At 38.1% G+C, this 22,400-nt stretch overlaps 2 protein-coding genes across 2 annotated transcripts in view; both read left to right on the top strand.

The window, feature by feature from the left end:
* exo5 (exonuclease 5) overlaps positions 1-7,591 on the top strand; it is a 37,174-nt gene extending 29,583 nt beyond the window's left edge. Inside the window, exon 8 of the mRNA XM_055196590.2 lies at positions 7,468-7,591. The gene's annotated coding sequence lies outside the window, so the exon portion shown is untranslated. The remainder of the gene's footprint in view (positions 1-7,467) is intronic.
* On the top strand, positions 2,967-8,959 carry abhd15a (abhydrolase domain containing 15a). The gene is made up of 3 exons (XM_055196580.2): positions 2,967-4,043; positions 7,468-7,820; positions 8,008-8,959. Exons 1-3 carry the CDS (start codon positions 3,525-3,527, stop codon positions 8,561-8,563), a joined length of 1,428 nt encoding a protein of 475 aa, XP_055052555.2. The 5' UTR covers positions 2,967-3,524; the 3' UTR covers positions 8,564-8,959.
* The last annotated feature ends 13,441 nt before the right edge of the window (positions 8,960-22,400 follow it).

Below are 22,400 nucleotides of genomic sequence, written 5' to 3'. Positions count from 1 at the left end.
ATTATTCTGGGACACTCACTTCCTGCATAGCAAAAAGTCACTTTCATTGTCATTGAATCCTGCGTGGGTGTGACACTTGTGGAAACCTTGTTTTACAAAATAGCCACATTCCTAAAATACAATACAGGTAGTTAGTAGTTGTTTTTATATATCCTGTTTAGACTCCATTGATGTCTATACCAGTGGTTGCTACACGGGTCAGATTTTACAATGTACATTGAGAGTAAAATGGCGATTCAACAGAGTAGAAAAATTGTTTATTACAAAAGTAAACGTAGTTGTCCTTACATTTAAATGTATCAAAATTACAGTGAACAGCATGTACCAAAGAATATGCAGATGACAGACTGAACAGGAAAAGCGACAACTTAAATACACAAGTAACAGCAGGAGCAAACAATGTGGAGCTAAATATTATGTTAGTATTAGCTGTATTAACACCATTGGTTTTAATTTAAAACCCCAGCCTTTTGCCCCTTTTTTGAAAGTCAATGCATCTATTTATTTAGTTATTTAGTTAATATTTATCTTATGAAATGCATTATTTTATAGCAATGTTTTCTTACCATCCACAACCCAATCAGAAAAACAGCGTACCTGTAAAAAAAGCTCTCCTGTAAACCTGATGCACTTTATATAAAACACAATGGCATTAATTTGACCACGGACTGTCCATTCTTAAGGCATTAAGAATACACTGAGAACAAAAGCTTTACTGGTGCCAGCAGTCTGAGTAGGCAACACACCCAGATGGAGCCGTGCCATATACAGTATTGACAGTATGATCCTGCCAGTGAAATCTATGCTATAATCTAATAATGAGATTAGGAGCATCTATCTAAATTTGATTTAATTTAGTGATTTCAGATAGTCTCAGATCTTTTAAAAATAAATGTAATGCATATTTTTAATCAGGAACAATGTGTTTTTAAAGTTTTGTTTATTGAACAAAATGTCAGTACATTTGATTAAAAATTCAAAAATTGGGGTACAACCAATCATTGTCTATTTGCAAGGCAAGTTTTAATGCGCCTAGGGGTTGTAAGGGCCTAGGCAAGATCATGAAGATGGCCCCCACTGGTACAGCGGTAATGTCTGACGTCGGAAGCCTTCAAAACACAATGTTGGCAGAGTTAACCCTGTGGTTGTACTACATTGAAATTTGACAAATGGTTTTCAATTATCCTATCATCCCAACAACTACTGATTAGTGATAGGACAATATATTGCAGAGGCCAATATATCAGGTGATATTTTGATTTTTTTTATTTTATTACTTACATTTGTTGTTTGTAATAAAAAGACACTCAGTGTCACTCAATGTAAAGTCAAAGTCTGACAGACAGTAAAATGACCAATCATTATTCACTTTTTAAAATGACCTTATGTTGTGTCACACATAAAACCACACTAGTTTAACACACTTATTCAAACAGTACCATACGATGTCAGATCCACATTAATTATGTCTTGTAAATATGTTTTAAGTACTTTAAAAGGGTATATTTAGAAATGTTATGCATAACTAATACAGCTGGGCATAGATTAATCTAAATATTATATATTTTTAAACACACATACACATACATATATATACACATTGTTTTTTTATTTGCATATAATTTAGAATATATATAAATATATACAAAATAATTAAATATAAATATATATATATAGTAGTGCTGCACAATTAATCGCATCGCAATCGCGATGTCAGCCTGTGTGATTATATGACAGCAAAATTTTGCAATTATATTAAATAAATAAATGTGTGGATTTGTTAACACAAACTTTCTGATAACAGTTTGATGATTTTCCTTGCTGTTTAAAAAAAGAAAGAAAAACGAACAAAAAAGTAGTGCATGTGTGGCATGAACGTGTGTGGTGTGCGTCGTCACTTGTGTGTGCGCAGCGCGGAAATACCAGAGCGAAGATGGATGCAGAGGAGGTTGACAGTGATCTGGTAGCTAAAAAAAAACTCTATGTCTGTTGTATGGCGGTATTTTGGATTTAGGATTACTGACACTGAGCAGTTGCTACATCACGTGGCAATACGAAAACATTTCTAGTTTTACAAATACACATTTTAGCATTATCACTAAACTGTGTGTGAATTTTCCTTAAAACCCATCAAGTTGACTTATGATACCATTTATTCTAACCGCAATCGCACATCGCAATATTAGCATCAATAACCGCAATGGGAAAACTTACCCAAATCGTGCAGTCTAAATGTTTCTTAAATATGAATGTGTGTGTATTTATATATACATAATAATTACACACAGCACAAAATCATATGGTATGCAAAAACTACTTTTATTTTGTATGAGATTAATCTGGATTAGTCTATGCCCAGCTCTAGTAACTAATGTTTTTTTAGTTTGACCAATTTTTTGTTTATCTCTTATTTACTGTGATAACATTATATTGGCCTTATATCGGCCATACAGCTTTCTTAATATTGGTATCGGCATCAGCCATAAAAAACATATTGGTTGACCTCTACTATATTTGTGAAATTTGTTTATAGGAAAAGTTTCAACAAAAATAATGCTAAAGTATCTTATTTTTGAAATATATTTTTATAATTTGGTTTATACTTATTACAATTATTTAATTTAAACACAATTTTAAACAGTTTTAATTTGTACATTGCGCCACTAAGTTTGAGATACCAAAACAAAAATTAGTATTTATTATTACAAAATACTGAAAATGCATTTAAACTAAATAGGTTTATAGAATAAAGTGACAAATGTCATAAATGTATCATGTTATTTTTATACATACTGTAATGCAACCAAAAGGTCATGTCAATGACGTATATATAGTGTGCAGTTCAGTTGATTGTTGAAAACCTAAATTTGCTTTAATGTAAGTGATCAGGGTAAAAAATGATTGGCACATCTATGAGCCCATGCCTCAAAAGGGTATTCTGGTAGACAAGCCCATTTATGATAGCATTATTCTGAAAGTATCAGGCGGAGGAATAATATCTCGTGTGAAGGGCGTTCCTTGTCTACAGCAGGATTTATTGTCTACAGCTCGTGTGTGATGATGAGTCTTTACAAACTGTCCTACACACCATTAACAAGAGCTACTCTCTGTGCAGGACACCGAAATGAGCACAAACACGTCACAAGAAGACGCGCGGCATGTATCAGTCAGACGGATGCAGGTGACTTTGAAGAGTTGACTGCGGGGAGAGTGGATCATTGCATAATCTCGAGCACACAAAGAGACAGCACGAGCGCTTTTTTTAAACTATGACTGCTACCAGATAAGTCTTAATATGTGTCGCATGGACTTTAACGTTTAATTTCAGGTTATGTCGAATTATTGGACATGACGATAAAAAGCATCCCGCCTCCAAACTTTGAAGGTTGAGCAGATAAGAGATACTAGCATTTACTCGCGTGCACACTCGCAATTGTCGATATTTTGTGTGATTTTTAAAAAATAAGAAATCAACATCGGACTCTTTTTAGAAGCATTTTTGGCACACAACCGCAGCCGTTCAAATGCTGGGATGGATTGGTGTTGTTTGTATTTTGCTTTTAATGGCCATGCTGTGGCCACTGCTGAAGTGTTTTGGAGATGGGAGTCACTCAACGTTGCACTTTCAGGGGCTTGAAATTCCGCGGCGCGAGCGCAAGAGATCCACGGAGAGATGCGAGTCAAACTGTGGCACGGGGCAGGACGAATCGCCCACGGTCGCCTTGATATGCAAACCCTCGACCTTGGCAAACTACCTCCTGAAACATTGCATGAGTTTTTGCAAGCAGTTACGGATACCAACATTGAACTGGCGAATGAGTGCATCTTTACAGACGATATTCGGCGCTGTCTGGCCCTTTGACTGTCCTGTTCATTTTATCCGAGATCATTTGCAATTGAGTGATGATGGATTGGTGGCGTTAGACTGGGCTGTTGTTGGTGCAGCACATCACAAGAGACGCAGGACTTCCAGTAACTCCACAAGTCCCATCCTGCTCATTATACCCAACTCTTTTGGCAAAATCACCAGGAATGTGTTAAAGGTAAAATATGTGCCTACAAACAAATGTAAAGTCCTAGATTATTGGTGAATGTTCAGTGCTTGCTTTGTTGTTAATAGATAAGAGTTATCTTGACAAAGAAACATTGTTACAGTGTTGCATGCATGATCTAAAGCGACTTGCATGCATTTTGTATTCCTGTAAGTCGAACCCATGACGTTAAGATGCCACTTAAATGTCCAATTCTTGCTTTGTTGTTAAAAGATAAGAGTTACCTTGACTGATAAACATTCACAAAGTAGTTCAAGCTTGGCAGCCGGAATCAAAACTGCTTAAAATTCATATCCTGAGAAGCAAAACAAAACAAAGTTATTAATTCCGGTTCGTTTGCAAATCAGTTTTGCATTTAAAATAACGTTGTCTGAGGAAAATGGAAATATGCAAAGTGATGTTTGACTGTTTTGCATCAAAGTAGATTTAGGTTACCGTTGTCCATAATAAACAATGCATTTCAATTGTACATTTTTAGACGCATGATGAAAAGATAGAAGTGAGTCATCCTGTTTAGGATTTTCTCATTCATTTACTCTCTCACACACACACCATTTGAAGCTCACTCTATATTTGAGACCTAAAGCTCCAGGCAACTCTATGTAAACAAACTAGGTTGACTCTATGAGAAATGTGCTCTGTGCTCCAGCAATTTGTTTAACTGTGCACTGTAGAGAGCTGATTCAGTGTGGTAGCTGGCACCTCTACTTGACGCTGTTCTTCGTTTCGGGCACGACTGAGAGCAGTGATGGGGAAGTTATCTTTGCGCACAGATGGCATTAAGACTCACCCCAGCCCTGAAAGTCACAGAAAAATTAAGATATATCTGTCAAATGTTTCTTTGCTTACTGTAGATAAGTAGTTCTTCAATTGGTGGTTCTCCGTTATTTTTAGAGCTTTGGTCATCTCTGTTGTATGCTTGTGTAATTGTAGCCCAAACGTCAAGCCAAAAAATAATTCAATTTAAGTGAGATAGATAGAGAGATTTATTTATGTAGTGCGTCATCATGTGCTTAAAGGAATAGTTCACCCTAAAATGAAAATTGGCCTATATTTTACTCACCCTGAAGAAGATGTATATGACTTTTTTTCTTTCAGCAGAACATAATGTATGTTTTCCTAAATGAAGCAATGGGTTTTTGTAAGCAACATATTTTCAACTCGAACATGTGTATTGCTATAAGGCAGTGATCATAGTTTATAAAGTTTAAAATATATAAAAACCTAACTTACAAAACTCATCGTTTCACTTCAGAAGAGTCGTATGGATTAGTTTTTGTTGGATGGATTAAAAAGTGGGGTACTATCCAAAGACATTACAGGGTGGTTTCCCGGACAGGGATTAAACCAGGACTCATCCTTAGTTTAATTAGGAAATATAACTAGTTTTAGCTAGGGTGACCATATGTGCCATTTTTACTGGACACGTCCTGTCCAGGATTTGGTGCGTCTTCCGGAAGTCGCATTTGTTGACCGCATACGCCATTCAGTTAAAAACATTAGACATACAATCGTAGTTTCATTCTTACCTTAAAATGTAACGGTTGCTTTTCTGTAATAATAATAATAATCCTCTATGACGTATGCAGTCGACAAATTCAACAAATACAACATCACTTGTGTGCATTTTGAGGTAAAACAAAGGGCACTGATGTATTTATTGATTTGTCAGTGCAAGTTGTTTTTAGTTTGGACAGCTCTTACATTTATTTTAGTCTAGGACTAGTCTAATCCCTGTCTGGGAAACCGCCCCTATAAAGCTGAGAAGAGCCAGCCCAGGTCAGGATATTATTTAATATAACTCTGACTGTGTTCGGCTGAAAGAAGGATGAGGGTGCTTATTTACATTTAAGGGTGAACTATTCTTTTAAAGAAAGTCTTGCAGATTTTTAAGGTAGTAACAGGTTTGTGTGGTTTACCCATGTGTACTGTAGATTACAAAGTTCCCCTTCCCAACAGTTCACACCTCTGATGTGCTGATGCACACTAAATGACTTGCGTGTGTGTACATGGATGTTGTTTTCACTGGTCGCACTTGACTAGAAGAAAGGTTGCTTCAAGTTTGCACATCAGAAAACAGCAATGGACTGCATCAACAGCTGTTTGTTGACAGTTCAGAGAATTGACGTAGATAAGAGACATGTAAATCCTGTGGTTAGAGGCAGAACTTATTCGTATTTCGACAGAAAGTCAAATTCATTTGAGTCTGAATAAAACTTGTGTATGGATTGATTAACTTGTTCTTGCCATGAATATAGCCATAGATGCTGGAATGGCGTGCAGAAATAAATGAAAAAGAAGAAGCACTAAAGGGGATCGCACACCGGCCGCGCAGCTCAGCGCCGCGTTGAGTCGCGTCTAGGACAACTCAGAGGTATTGTTATTAAATAGCGCAAGCTTCGTCAGATAGCATCTACTTCAAAATGCAAAATATATGTTAGCAGCCAATGTTAATCGTTAATGATTTGGGACAAATATTATATTATTTAATGTTAAACTATGTGAGTGGCGCTGTGTGGCGCGACAGGGATTTGAGCACAGCTGGGCGGCGCCGGTGTGCGTATACTCATAGAAAACAATGTGTTTGATTTTTTTTTAGAGCGGCGCTGAGCTGGGCGGCCGGTGTGCGATCCCCTTAAGTGTTATGTGTCTGGTGCATCTGTGCTAACAACCAGTTAGGTTGAGTTCTGCTCTATTTACGATATAAAAACAATGTAAAGGAAGTCATATCACAAAAAAAGTTACATTTTTAATACGTTTTTACGGTTTTAGACTAAGCAATGAATCTAATGCTGTCAATAACAAATCAAGTATATTTAAATAGCCACATACATACATGTGACAATTCTTTAATTCTCCTCTGCTACCCCAACTGCATCTCTTGTAACATAATCTTAATGTATAAGATTATTTATATATAATTAATTCCTTATGATCTTGCTAGCAAGATATAAAGTCTGGAAGGTCGAGTTCCCCAACATGGACAGCAAATTAAATATCTCAAGGAATATGAAAATTTAAACTTGCAAAATGTTTTTGCACACTGGTGGATTGTTGGTTATGAAGATTCGTCAAGCTTGCCAAACTTGAGGAATTCGGCGGCAGGCTTTCTGGTCCTGTCCTTGAGTTCTTGTGACAGAATTGACACAGCCCTGAGGTTAACACAATACAGTGACAGACCAAACTAGTCGAGTAGCAATGGCCACATTACGGTTATAATTTTTTTTCAACCGATGGAGTTTTAGAACGGTGAACTGTATACTTTAAAATACTTATTTTACTCTGACCCAACACTGCTTATTACATGTGTGGAGAAGATTCAGGTAAAACATCTTTGTTTACATGACAGATGTAAGTACGACCCCACTGTGCTAAAATTAGCGAATGTTTAATATTTTTTGTTTTTCCTCCTCAGCTCTGTGAGGCAGGTCTGGCTCACGGATACCTCCCCGTGGTCTTTAACCGACGGAGCCAGAATGGGACACCGCTTAGTACTGTTAAACTGCAGCAGTTCGGTAACCCGACCGACCTACGGGAAGCGGTGCGATACATTCGGTACCGACAGCCAGCGGGTCAGATCTATGCAGTAAGTGAGAGCACCGGTTCAGGACTTCTGCTTTCTTACCTGGGAGAGTGCGGCTCATCCAGTTACGTGACTGCTGCGGCTTGCCTGTCTCCGATTTTCCGCTGCCAGAACTGGTTTGAGAACGGCCCAGCCTGGCCTTTCCACTGGGCTCTTCTGCTCTATCAAAAAGTCTGCCTCAGCAGGTAGGGCTTTGGAGGACACATTTCAAACTACTTTAGGGTGATCTTAATTAAAATACAATGCTGTTGCCATAGCGACTTGCTATTCATACCCAGTGCTATTGATTGACTAAACAGCTTTGAGATCAATAATGATAACAATGCAGCTCCTCACTTTGTAGTTTTTAATGATTGAAAATCTCATTCACAGGTATAAAACTGTTCTTGGGGAGCACATCCACACAGACAGCTTGTTCTCCAGCTGTTCCTTGAGGGCGATGGAGGAAGCCCTGTTTTGTCAGTCCGGCACAAAGGGGTCATCAATGGAGGTAGCAGGTAGCTGGGAGGCGTACTGGGAATGCAACGACCCTCTAAGAGACATTGATGAAGTGGCCATCCCTGTACTGTGCGTGTGCAGCCAAGACGACCCCATCCGAGGGGAAGCCCGGGCCACGCTGCCTTTGGAGCTTTTTGAGAGCAACCCCCATTTCTTTCTGCTGTTGACCGGGCACGGAGGCCACTGCGGCTTCTCCACGCCAGACGAAGGTGCGTATATCTGGAGCCACCAAGCTTTGCTGGAGTTTTTTCGGGCCACCACCGATTTTTTCGCTGCAGAGGAGCGTGCCAAGTTGGCGGCAAGGCGTAGGGGGCTCAGCGGGGCTGGCAAGAATTTCCGCCATCGCAGCGTGAGCACGTGCAGGAGACTGCCAGTTTGCTCGCATAACATTCACGCCATTTACAATTGGCAGAGGTCCTATACCAGATGATGATGTGGGTCCCATCATTTCCTCACATTTTTTGGGGACATGGAGAGACTGCCTGCTTTTGGGATCCAGACACTGTCAGAATTTGCACATTGTATCGCTGCTCCCAACTGTAGCTATGAAAACCAGCTAAATATTTAATGCTGTTGTCGGAAATGTCAGAGATCTCGGCACTAAATGGCATAAGCGTAAACTGGCCTTGGTCTGTTTCAAAGTGATTGGTCGAAATGTTAATTCTGTACCTCTTGAATGTTTTATTACTTCATTTTAGAGAAGCATTATGTAAAGCAGCTCTGCGTCTACATTTCGGCATCTCCCTCAGATGTACTTTAATAGGTTTGCAGAACTGTATGCATAGTATATTCTGTGCATACAATAATAAAAAGTGACATTCTGTAATTTTCTCGATGTAATATTATTCTTCTATGAGAGTTTATTTTGAATGGTCTCTGTTGTATTTAAAAGGGAGTCTGTGAAATAGCAGTGCTGGGGTTTTTGTATGGCGTCATTCTGAGGTTTCGGGGAAGCTTGTCTCCATTGGCATGGGTGGAGCTTTCTCTGCTGTTTTTTACATTTAACACTCTTGTTTTTCTAAGTCTCTTTTTCTTTTCTACCCTTTTACTCAAATTTGTAATGTCTTTCTGGTATAAAACCCCATGTTTGTATGTTAAATTATCTGTAAACACAGGAGCTTTAATTAAAGGGTTTCACCTTAACACATTGATGCGTTTGAGTCAAATGAATTTTATATGATGTCAGAAATATATGTATACATGAAATGCTCTTGAGATTAATTTGTATTTCCAGTGCTGTTCCAGTATGTCTTGCTAATTTAAGAGGACGCCGGACATCTCCAAGCTAATTGCTAGAATTTGCACATGGATGTTGTCATGAAACTCCACAGTGTCTGATCCGGTTTTCACACAGTTTGTTTATGCATGACCAGACTTTTATATGTGACAACCCCAAATATAGCATCAGCCGGGAGCGTGATGTCAGAGAGAGGGGGTATCTGATTAAAAGAGACACTGTCGGCAGACTGCAGCTTAGATGATCATGCTGAGAGATGGCATTAAAGCAGATAGAAAGCTATAAAGAATATAGTCTCTTTATATAGGTTTATTTTTTTAATAACTAATTGATACATCCAAGCTATTCGGCTGTTTGAATTAGTGGCTAGCCAGTATCAACCTCGCTACCATTTTTACACTCTTTGGGCACATAGTTTTAATGATTATGTGGCCATCAACATGTCTTCATCCTATTCAAGGGGCCCTTGAGATAACAGAGCATTTCAGTCTGAGCCCTAATTTAATTTCTATTGCCCTTTCAAGATCCCAAACAGCATTTGTTTAGATAATTGTTTATATAGTCCTTAATCAGTTTTAATAATCGTTAACGTTACAATGTTAAGCTCTTAATATGACATGATTGCTTACCTTGTTTGCCAGTGATGGTGATTCGAGTTTGTATTGTGATAAATAAAACAAATACATGGGTGATTATGTGCAGACTGTACGTGAATGTATGTGCAATAATGTTTAGAAAGTATACGAATGTATAGATTTAAAAGAAGTAGGCCTACCTACAATATCTCGTGCATCTTTACAGCACTGTCTTATGGCGCCATCTAGTGGATGACCTCACAATCAGGCCTCACTATGCACAGCCTTGTACGTCTTTCTATCAAGGTTTTATTTTTTTAAAGAAATGATTGTTAACTTAATAAATGCTAGTCAATTCAATGCTTTATGTTTCCTCGCATCTCCATCCTCTAGTCTGTGACCTAGAAACTATCTCGAAGGACATTTATATAATTGTAGCACAACAAGTTGGCGAGGAAGCTTCCTGTGGAGTCATGATGAGCGAGGGGGATGCACAAGTGTATCCTTTCCTGGCATCCTAATGGGGTGGAGCTAAGACGCGAGGTAAGGGGCTAGTCTAGTACAAGACTAAAATGCATGTTTCGTTTGAGCTGTCTTAACTGAAAACTGTGACACACCATTATGTCCCTGGCAAGACACCCTAGTTGCTCCAGAGGCGTGCGACCTCTGACATGTATAGCATTGTAAGTCGCTTTGGATAAAAGTGTTCAGCTAAGTGAATACATTTGTACAAACTAAATGTTGCAATGTAACTAAGGCCTAATCCTGGATTAATCTAATCCCTGTCGGGAAACTGCCCCATAGGTGTTTAGTGAATAAATGCAGTCCTGCTTGATTAATCACCTTCGGCACAAAATTGACGTTGTGTCCATGTTAACCGGCCCAGGAAGTAAACTGTTGCCTACATTCCGTGTGTTTGTTGTAGTGCAAGAAAAGAGATTTAAAATTGAGATTATAGACTACGTTATGACTAATATCATGTCTTAATAATGATTAAAAATAAAAGCAGCTTGTATGTATCACCTACAAGAGTCATATGTGTCACCTTCTAATGCGTTGAGCAGTCAGTGTGCTACACAAAAATGTACTCCATTGGATAATATGAACAAGGTTAAAATGGGATGGCAAGGTTCTGTCTATTTTCTCACAACACTATCTATATGGTCATTTAAAGGCGGGGTGGCTGATTTTTTTCCAACACTTTGGAAAAGGGAGTCGAGGCGACTACCAAAACACACTTATAGCCAATCAGCATTAAAGGGCTTGTCTACTAGCCGACATCGTTGCCTGGCTTGCCTATGTGTCTTTATGAATTAATTGGATGGCTTACAAACAATGTCTTGCACGACTCACAACTACTTTTATGGTATTTGTAAATTGCATAAATGCATCATCTTATCCTTGTGAAAAATTATTGGTGTGAAACAAGCATCTTTCTCTGATCTCTACACAGTTGCAGTACAAAGAAAAACCTCCACTATCTTGACAATTACCTCTTACGATCTTTATAGTTCATTTCCAGTAGCCTACTTCCATCAGGTAGACCACTGATTAAAAAGGCTAAGTATAAGAGGACATTTGTTCCGACAGCCATTCATATTTTAAATAGGATTTAAAGATGAGGTTGTTGTTATGAAGTTTACTTTTAAATTAATGTTGTGTGGGGTTTTTTTGAGCCTCTGTCTAAAGACAATTTTCTACCCCTGTGGGGCTAGACAATAAAGCTTTTTAATTTGAATTTGAATTTAATAAAATTGTGTTCCATGGATGAGAAACAATTATATGGCTTATGATAAGGTGATGAAATGATCCCAGAATGTTATTTTTTTACTTTTCATATTTCTATTCATGTTTAAAATGAAAGTTAATAAAACCATGTAGGCTGGCAAGCTTGCACTATTCGTAATGTGTGAAGATTCAGAGGTTCTGCTTGAGAAGTGTGCAGCAGGTGGCAGTATGGGAAACAGCCTGAGAAAATGGCAAAGCAGTGTAGACATAAGTGACGGTTACTATGACGCACATCATACTCTTTTTGGCTTGGAAAACTGAGTTTATATTTAGCACCTATATTTTTACGCTGAAACATGACACATGTAGCCTAAAAAAACTTGTACAACAATACATTGAAATTCATGCAATGCTCTTGTCCTAACATTTCAGAACAAGCATTCACAGATCAGACAATGAAAGTTCATGTCATTAAAGTTCATGTTTCAGAGGAGTATACTCTAACGGCAGTATAGACGACATAATGAATAACCGGAGCGGTAGGGATCAGTGGGCAGTCCAGCATTGAGCTACTGTTGCCAGTCCCTAAAGGCAATGTAAAAGGGTTACATCTGCATGTTTCACATTAATGAAATGCCACCATTAAATACCTTACATGTTGAGATTGATTTGTTCCAGATCAGTTTAGTAATCTAATAAAATGTTAAGTCCCCAAAACTAGATGAGTCTGATCCTGCCTGATGTTTTATATGTTTTGTTTTGACTTTTCAGTTGCGAAAGATTCAACACCTGTGTTATATGAACTGCCCTCTGTTGCTGCTACCCAGGTGTGACCATTACTGAACTTAAGCAGCAAATATTTGCAAAAGCCTTTGGCAAATTCTTCACGTATACATGATGCAGATGTACAAGGTGGGTACTACTCTCTTATACTTTTATCAAATTCAATGGGATGGTGTTATACATCGTTGCACACTCACCTAAAGGATTATTAAGAAACACCATACTATGTGTTTGACCCCCTTTTGACTTCAGAACTGCTTTAATTCTACATGGCACTTATTCAACAAGGTGCTGAAACCATTCTTTAGAAATGTTGGCCGATATTGATAGGATAGCCTCTTGCAGTTGATGGAGATTTGTGGGATGCACATCCAGTGCACGAAGCTCCCGATCCACCACATCCCAAAGATGCTCTATTGGGTTGAGATCTGGTGACTGTGGAGGCCATTTTAGTACAGTGAACTCATTGTCATGTTCAAGAAACCAACTTGAAATAATTCGAGCTTTGTGACATGGTGCATTATCCTGCTGGAAGTAGCCTCAGATGATGGGTACATGGTGGTCATAAAGGGATGGACATGGTCAGAAACAATGTTCAGGTAGGCTGTGGCATTTAAACGATGCCCAATTACCACTAAGGGGCCTAAAGTGTGCCAAGAAAACATCCCCCACACCATTACACCACTACCACCAGCCTGCACAGTGCTAACAAGATATGATGGATCCATGTTCTCATTCTGTTTACGCCAAATTCTGACTCTAACATCTGAGTGTCAGAAATCGAGACTCATCAGACCAGTCAACATTTTTCCAGTCTTCAACTGTCCAATTTTGGTGAGCTCGTGCAAACCCTAGCCTCTTTTTTTCGTATTTGTAGTGGAGATGAGTGGTACCCGGTGGGGTCTTCTGCTGTTGTAGCCCATCTGCATCAAGGTTGTGCGTGTTGTGGCTTCACAAATGCTTTGCTGCATACCTCGGTTGTAACAAGTGGTTATTTCAGTCAAAGTTGCTCTTCTATCAGCTTGAATCAGTTGGCCCATTCTCCTCTGACCTCTAGCATCAAAAAGGCATTTTCACCCACAGGACTGCCGCATACTGGATGTTTTTCCCTTTTCACACCATTCTTTGTAAACCCTAGAAATGGTTGTGCGTCTCTCTCTTTCCTGCTCCTTATTCCCCTAAATGTTTGTGTTTTGTGCACTAAATTTATTTAAATACACAAAAAATTTTAACAGGAGAGGACAGGAATGTAGAAGATGTGGGATAGAGAATGATGCACTTCAAGAATGGCATGACAAACTTTTTATATTACCAAATCATATACATAAAATATATGCAATCTATTTCTTTTTCCTGCTAAATCTGTTTTAATCTCTCTGAATATGTTTGGCACTTGCTGTGACTAAGAAAAAGGCTTGTTCACGCCTCTCCCCTGGGCAGAGACCAGAGAACTACTGATGGTTAGAGATGTAATGTAGTGTGACAGGTTGTCTGACTCATCTAAGGGGGGCCGGATCATTTGAAAAAATTGTGTCAGGATCTTGCATTCCTTCATTTTTGAGTTTGCTGTGTCTGAACTACACATTTTGTAATCTTTACAGCTGGTTGAGGAGGAAGAAACATCAGTTTGCCGCAATTAAACATCTCCGCTGCCTGCCGTGCATGCAGCTGCATGGTGGTATTGCTCTTTCTGGTGGGGACATGCATTTGGGGGGTTTTCCATTGTGCAACTTCACGCCTGTGTAGCATGATCTGAGGGCATTGGACTGCTGACTGTCATCAGATATACGAGGCCCTGTGGGGAACATTAGTTTCCACATTATTTCAGCGTTAAACAATGAAAAATATTCAAGCAATCCATGACTATCATCATAATTTATAAAGATATTTAGGAAGTCGTTATGGCCTTCAAATTTTTATTTTTCGTCTATGTGTGTGTCATGTTTCTGTGACTCAGCCGGTAGTAGATGGATCTTGCAATGCCAATGCAAAATGCTTTGAGTTAAAGCGTTTGCCAAATGTATACGTCATGCATTTGCTTGGAAGGTATTACACTGTTATGTGCACGGCCAATTATAGTGCTGTCCTCTGTGTAGATACAACCTAAAGCAGTCACATGCCTTGCTCTGTAATTAATCTGTCTGATTTATTGGAAACATGCAGGAACTGTACAGCTCCTGGTTTCTGTCCTTGGGATGTCAGCCTTTGGCTTGAGAGAACACAGGCGGGTGTTGGGTACCCTGAGTACATTAGACATCTGTGTCCTCTGTTTGCAGGGCAGCACCTTTCCACATTCATTTTCCTCATAACAAAGCAATGTAGCAGGCTGGGGTGGGCCAGGCCTCTCGCTCACTGGGCCATCAGGGCATTGCTTTTGGAAAGGTACAGCACTTGTCTCCCAGCTTATTAAATGCTGGATCTCATCATCTTCACATAAATGGATTTGGCCGGATGTCTCCCTGCACAATTTCTATCTCTCCACTTGCAAAAATCCTCTAGGAAACAGAAAGAAAGTTCATAAGAGGCAGAGGTCACAAGATGCTCCTGTAATATTGGGTCTTAAAAATGTACTAGTTTTTACGCTATATTAGTTTTTACATACTGTATTACAAAAGCAATTTTTAATTTTAAAAAAGTTTTTAATTTAAGATAAACACAAGAATAATAAGAGTTATAATCATGTGATTTTTTTTAAGTACTGTATATCATTAAAAACTGCAGGATTTTATGGAACCTCTTAAGACCCCAGCTTTGGTTTGTCTTATTTCAGATTTCTACCAGCTATTTTGGGGTTAAGAAGAACCAATAAATATAATAACCAAATATTTTTCTTAGAACATGAAGCAGTGTATTTGTCCATGATGTGTACAACAGGTTCCAGTTACACAGAATTAATTATTTCTGGTGCAAACAACAAAAAATTGTGATGTCTACGTATGTGGACATTCAGGTCTTAGGAGGTTAAAAATATTTTATTTAAAATTACATTTGGCTGTTTTACAAGTTCCGATGAACCTTACGCCCTAAAAATTACGTTGCGCAATAGTTGACGATAATTTGCATGCTGCTTACAAGAAAACATGAGCATAGTGTATTCTTTCCACTACACTGTAAAAAATTCTTTGCTGCCTTAAAGGCGGGGTGCATGAATTTGGAAAAAAGCTTTGCAAAAGGGAGTCGGGCTGAGTACCAAATCACACTTGTAGCCAATCAGCAGTAAGGTGCGTGTCTACTAACCGACATCATTGCCTGGGTTGCGTATGTGTGGGGCGGGCCTATCAAAAGAAGGTCCAGATTCTATTGGGAAAGGGGTGTGTTTGTTTAGGTGATTTCAAATATCAACATTTTAAAAATTTTATTGAATCAACTCAGATTTACAAGTCATGTCAACTTACTATTATTTATCTTGACAAGTGATGAGTTGCTGCATCTTATAAAATTAAATCGCTTTCTTTTTAACTATATTTTATAAGTTATAACTCATCTCTATATGTCCCACATATCATCAAGGTTCCGACACCCATGGATAGTTCATTTAAAAATAAAAATTCTTACATCATTTACTTACCTCATTTTGGTCTAAACCTGTATAAATTTATTTTTTCTGCTGAATACAAAGGAAGATACGTTTGAGCAATGTTTGTAACCAAATTGTTTTCGGGACCATCAACTATTTTTTCTTTTCTACTATGGAAGTCAATAGTGCTCCTGTTTCCTGCTTAAATACAAATCTCTTCTTTTGTGTTCAGCAAAAAAATAATACAGGTTTGTAACAACTTGAGAGTTAGTAAATAATGACAGGTGAACTATCACTTTAATAAACGTTACACGAAAATTCAGAAAAACTGACCTAATGTCTTAATAAAATTAATTTCCTCAATAGTTTTCATTCGCACAAGTCTTACAGAATCTTTATTGGTTGGACCATATGCACACTGTAAAAAATTATCACTGTAAAAAAAATTGCTGTAATTATGCAGCTGGTTGCCGGTAACTTACTGTAGAAGATAAAGACTGATAATGTTTCATGTTCATTTAACTTTGAACAAAATGTTGACATTTGAAATCACCTAAACAAACAGACCCCCAATAGAATCTGGACCTTCTTTTAAAAGACCCGCCCACACATATGCAACCCAGGCAACAATGTTGGTTAGTAGACACGCCCAGGGGCGTAGCCAGTAATGGGCCAGGGCGGCACTGGCCCGCCCACATAACTCCCTGGCCCGCCCAGGCAGGTTTAATCAAAATAAATTTTTTGTTTATTTTATTATTCAAATGTATTTAAGAAAATATATGAATATAATCCTGATTTATTGTTGACCGATGTGTGTATAATTTGCTTTCTAAATAAAATGGAGTTGTTAAAGCAAGTTGTAGGAATTCGCCTCCGGAACGTAATTGGTTGCTAGGGGTTCTGACAGGTAGACTCTGTGGGGAGCGACGGGCTCTGGCAGCCAGCCAGCTAACTTTGCTAACTGCTTTTTTAGCTAATATTAAAATTGCCACAATAATGGCTAAAGTTTCTTTAATGTGTTATATAAAAAAGCAAGAGTTGAGGAAGACGCCGCTGCCTCCATCTGCCGAGTCCTACCAGCCCAGTTCTTCAGACTCATCAACCCACAAGGCGGCTAGTCAGGCGCGCTTGTGGCGCCGGTTGCCGGTTGCCGCTTGCTCCCTGGCGGCAGTTCCAGTGCGCTCTCCGGTCAGACTGACACAGGTTGACCCGCCGATCTAACGGCATGAACCACGTACAACCCAATTTGAATCCACGAGTACTACTCGCCTCAAAAACCTGTGCCTTTTGTTTTTTGAAAAATAACTCTGTGACTCTTTGGACTATAATGAGATCAGTTCTGTTTTCAACATTAAACCCAGGCGTTTGCGTCTTGTTTTGTAGAATGAAAACAACAAAGGTAAGCCTGTTGTTTAACTCATTTCCTTAATTTTTGCTCGGGAAGTGATTTAACTAAGTGGTGTGTTGTGTATATGTATGCCTTATATGCTAAGTTACATTGTTTAATTTAAACGAGTTGCTATTTTTTGGCACAAAAGCTTAATTTCCACCAGGCTGATTGCACTGTATATGGTTGATTTAATATAAATTAGGCAGTGTGTTGTTATTTATTTCAAACCGTGCTCTGCTGAGAGTTTTCATTATTTCAATTTCCTGTTACTTTTAGCCTACTTTATTTCAGGTGAACTGTTTTTGCACTACTGACTAGCCTAAATAAGACTGCCTTGTCCAGCCTTTATTGAGCTATCTGTGTTGGTTGAACATGTTTAAACAGTGTTTTATTATTGCCTTCGCCGAAAATTGCAAAGGAAAGATGTCACTGTTTTTGCAGATTGTCTATTCTTTTTTCTACTCTAAGATTTAATATTTAAGTCATTTTATTCTAAGATAAACTATTGGCCCACTCACTTTTGCCACGGCCCGCCCAAAATACAATTTCTGCCTACGCCCCTGGACACGCCCCTCACTGCTGATTGGCTACAAGTGTGTTTTGGTACTCTGCCCTTTTCCAATGCGTTTTTCACAAATCGTGCACCCCACCTTTAATTGTGCGGGGGTCAATTCAACCTATTTTTCTATGTTTTGACTTGTGATAATTTAGAAAAACAATTTGAAATTGTTTAACTGAATTTGTTAAAGTAAAGTAACAAAAATATTTGACATCCCATCTTCACAGTGTTTACAACTATTTTAAATCTTGACTGATGAGCTGCTGTAAAAAAAGTTGCGAAAAAGTTGTAATTGCTTAACTTTTGATGAGTTAAAGTAGCAGAAAAATATACTGTATGTTGCTTTGACTTATGGATTACATATTTTTTACATGTGTGTAATTATGGGTTAAGAAAATCTATATTCAAAAATCTATACAGTTAAAAGTGCTGAGTTATTTTTGAATCAAAAGGGACAATTTGTTAGTTGGGTTAAACTAACCTAGAAAATGTTTATATTTGATTTAACAATGGATTAAAACAACCCAACATTTTGGGTTAAAACAATTAAAAATTTAATCGGGTTGGGTTTGTCTCTCTTTGACCCAATGCTGAGTTAAAAATAACCCAGTATTTTTTTACGTATGAACTAATTATTTCGTAATGCCATTTTATGAGACCTATCCTGTCCACAGTGTTACAGATTAAACCAGTAATGTGTTTGAACAAACTCACATGATGTGACTCAGCAAAAATGTCAAGCTTTCTATACAAAAATGGAATGAACAGGAGGTGGCACCAGTAAGACCAAAGTTCAAATGAAACCAGCAAATCAGCATCTATGTGAGAAATTATTTACATTCCTGGTCAACTGGATTCCTTTCTTAAGGGATGAACATTTACATGTCATTCAAGGATAGGTATAACCTCCTTCGATTACACCAGAGATATGCTAAAACACATATTGCAGGTTATAGAAGAATTAAAAGATTCCCGTAGACATGAATGACACATGCTTTGTCACAAGGCTGATGAGGCATATGGGTATTCATAGGTGTCTATGCTGTTTTGAGGGCATAGGGGCTTCATAGAAACAGGCTGATATGGGTACACGGGTCTGTGGGCGTGCGGTGTTGCCACTTGGCACTGTGGCACTTCCTCGCCTCCCTGCCAAGTTATATAAATGTGCAGTGCTGAGCAGAGCACTGTTCTATAGTTGGAACACTGAGCTCTATTTGTGGAAAATCAGCTGGGCAAACTGCTGGATCTGTGTCAGACTGTAGGATTGGCAGGTGCGGTGCGAGGGGGGCTGGGTTTTTAGACAGGTGCACATGTATTAGGACAGGCTAAGCTATTTTCCCTTGTGGGAGGGAAAGGAGGAAAGTCTTACTTGACTGCAGGGTGACCTCAGTGAAGCCATGCACAACAAAAACTGTTGTCAGTTGACACAATCACATAACATTCTTCCAAGGTCCAAATTTAGTTTGCACAAAAATAAAATGCATTTTTCTAAAAAATAAAGTCATGAATACAGAATTAAAGATGCTTGAATTTTCATTTTAGGGTGATGTGTCCCTTTAAATAAGAACAAGGCACAGAATATTATACAGGACGACAGGGTGATGTGACCTAGTGGGCAATGGTTGCTGGGAAGTGAATGTGGGTCAGATACACCCAAATCACTGTCACATGCTTAACTAGCTCATATCGCACCTCCAGACCCCAGGGCTGTTATGTAACATGCTGTTGATTCCACGGTGCTCGGGGAAAACACAGTACTGATTCACTAACTACCAGCTTAGTCTTAATATTTCAGAAGGTATAAGTTGCGCTGTTGAAACTGTTGCTATGCATTGCCAGAGGTTTTTTGTTCCACTATATCATTATATAACCTAGTTATCATGCTGTGATTTATTTGCTGTCAGATTTCATATTGGTTACATTCTTTTGTTATTTTATTTTTTTTATATTTGATTGCAGAACATTTAAACAATTCTGATAAAATAAAGGTTGGGAGCAGGATGTTGGTTTCATGCAAAGTTTGTCTGTTTTGAAACTCTCACAGATCAGCTATTCAAGGAGAGCGTGTTATATTGCATGCACAAGGCTAGTCATATCTGTAAGTAGGCCTTGGCCTTGCATGTGGAAAGGGAGATAAATTCCTCCCAAACTTTCACTGATGCTGCCCTGTTCAGGCCACATGCACAAGGCCAGAGTCCACTAAAGCTTGCACGGATGATATGATAATAAGACATCTATATGATAACACAGGCAACAAGGGTAAATAATAATGAGATCATTAGATTTTTCCTTTACCACCACTTTGAAAAATAGGTACAAGTTTAAAATTAAAAGGTAAAATATACCCTGTATTTAATATATTACTTGCAGAAGATTTGTTTTTATAAATATGTCTAATTGCAATAATGCATCTTACATAATCTCTTTAATTAATAATTAATCTAACTGATTGTTTCAATTGCAACACATAATGTGATTTATTCATTCCCTTCATTTGTTCGATCCCCAGGGAACCCACCTACTGATAAAATCTATATCTTGTAATGCACTGTAAGTCTCTACAGATAAAATTGTCTGACAAACGAATAAATGTAGTATTATTTCAATGTTTTCTCTCTTGTGCAGTTCTGCCTAGCACTGCGCTTTAGGACTAGCTCGTGGTAATGGAGCCTGACAGAGTGCTTAATAATTCAGTTTAAACAAAATCAGGTCACACTGTGCATTTCTTTAGCTGTGACTCGATTATCAACACCCATTGCAAAACCATTTAAATACATTTGAAACACATGATAGTAAAATGCATGACTGTCTTAAAACGATCATATATCTCTTAGGTAAATGTTTGGCCTTTCACACAACTAATTTCATCAAAAAAGGAAGCATTTAAAGTATCTTATTATCACATCTTGTACGCCTCACTGTCGTATATCAGGAACCTGAAAAGTTCAACGTATACCTTTAAACAAAGAGCCGGTTCTAGATTCCCGGCTGCCAGCTTGAGAAGTGTGTACTCTGTGGTTAACAGCACATGGTGTTAATATAGGGCTTTGTCACTGAGGTATTGCTATTGCATGATCCCACATATGCACTGTATATATACTTTTCATGGTAATGAATGACACGGCTTGCAATGTTCATCTTTGCATGTTTGTTGTATGTCACAAATGCTTATTTATTGTGTTTAGTCAGAGCTCCCATCAGTCATGTGGGGCATTGTAACATGATGACCGGTGCTGAGTCATGCTGCGTCTATCATGAGTATGTAGGTGTGGTCCCTACTGGAAAAGGGCAAAAACTGTAAGTTGCATTTTGTAGTGTCACTTTGGACAATGTTTACATTCTCCATCGGAGGGAAGAAAACAGCTTTTGAGGTTCGAGGGTGCATATTTCTACCCCTACCTACTTTTACATGGTGAGCATTGGCTCTTTAAAATGCTGTTAAGTGTCATCTCGCACGCACTTGCTTGTGCTGAGTCATTGGGTTCAGGCTGGTTTTGTAACCTCCGCCCAGCAGGACGGCTCATTGGCTTAAGTCCTCGCTCAGCCGCTTGCGTGGTTGGCTGCCGGGACCACTAATCAGTTCTCTTTTGCAAAAGGCAGCTCTTAAAGTTACAGTTACTCGGATTCCTCTGGGTGCTGCTTCACGTTTAACAGGGAGGAGTCAGAAAACATTTGGAGTTACATGAGAAAGAAAACTGTACATTACCATATACAATTTAAATGTTTGTAAATATAGATGTGTATATATAATTTATTGTGGTATTTGAAGATAAGTGGAAATCACAGCATAATCCATGTATCCCAATTGTCAACAGTAATATTGTACTGTAAATTTGTTGTAGTATGTCGAAATGAGTATCCTTACTAGATGGTCTGCTTTCCAGTGAAATTTTTAAGTTTATATCCATGCACACTCTAACGACTAATATTACCCACAAGTCATTGCAAGAGGAAGGAGTTTAGTGACGCTACACTGAATTAATTTATTTTATTTATATTAATTTCTGTTACATTTATTTCTGTTATGCATACTCTTTTGCTACACACTCAAATGTGAATATTTTTACAAAACAAAAGAAGCACATAAGGGCATTATTAAATAATTAGGATGCAGCACATGTCTTTTTATTAGAATTTGTTTTTTAATAATACGCTATACTGTAAAACAATTTTTGGACAATAAATGATTAGAATAAAGTATTAGGCAGATTAACCAAATTATGGATACCTTAAGGGTCCATAAAAGGTAAATAGAATTGATGAATTTACAGTATTTATTTATAAAGATAGTGATTTGTAAAAATCACTAAAGATAAAAATGTATAATCTGATTGCATAAGATTATTGCATAACCTTACAGTATCAATTTCTTCGATAAAACTCATTTTAAATGGTTTTTACGAATTGATTGGTACCATAATAACTACTATGACAAAAACAAGTCATTGTTCTCAAAAAACTTACATGCATATAAACCA

The sequence above is a fragment of the Misgurnus anguillicaudatus genome, chromosome 24, assembly GCF_027580225.2.
Source record: "Misgurnus anguillicaudatus chromosome 24, ASM2758022v2, whole genome shotgun sequence".
NCBI lineage: Eukaryota > Metazoa > Chordata > Actinopteri > Cypriniformes > Cobitidae > Misgurnus > Misgurnus anguillicaudatus.
The sequence above is the reverse complement of the archived record's forward strand: the minus strand, read 5'-3'. Positions and strand labels throughout refer to the sequence as shown.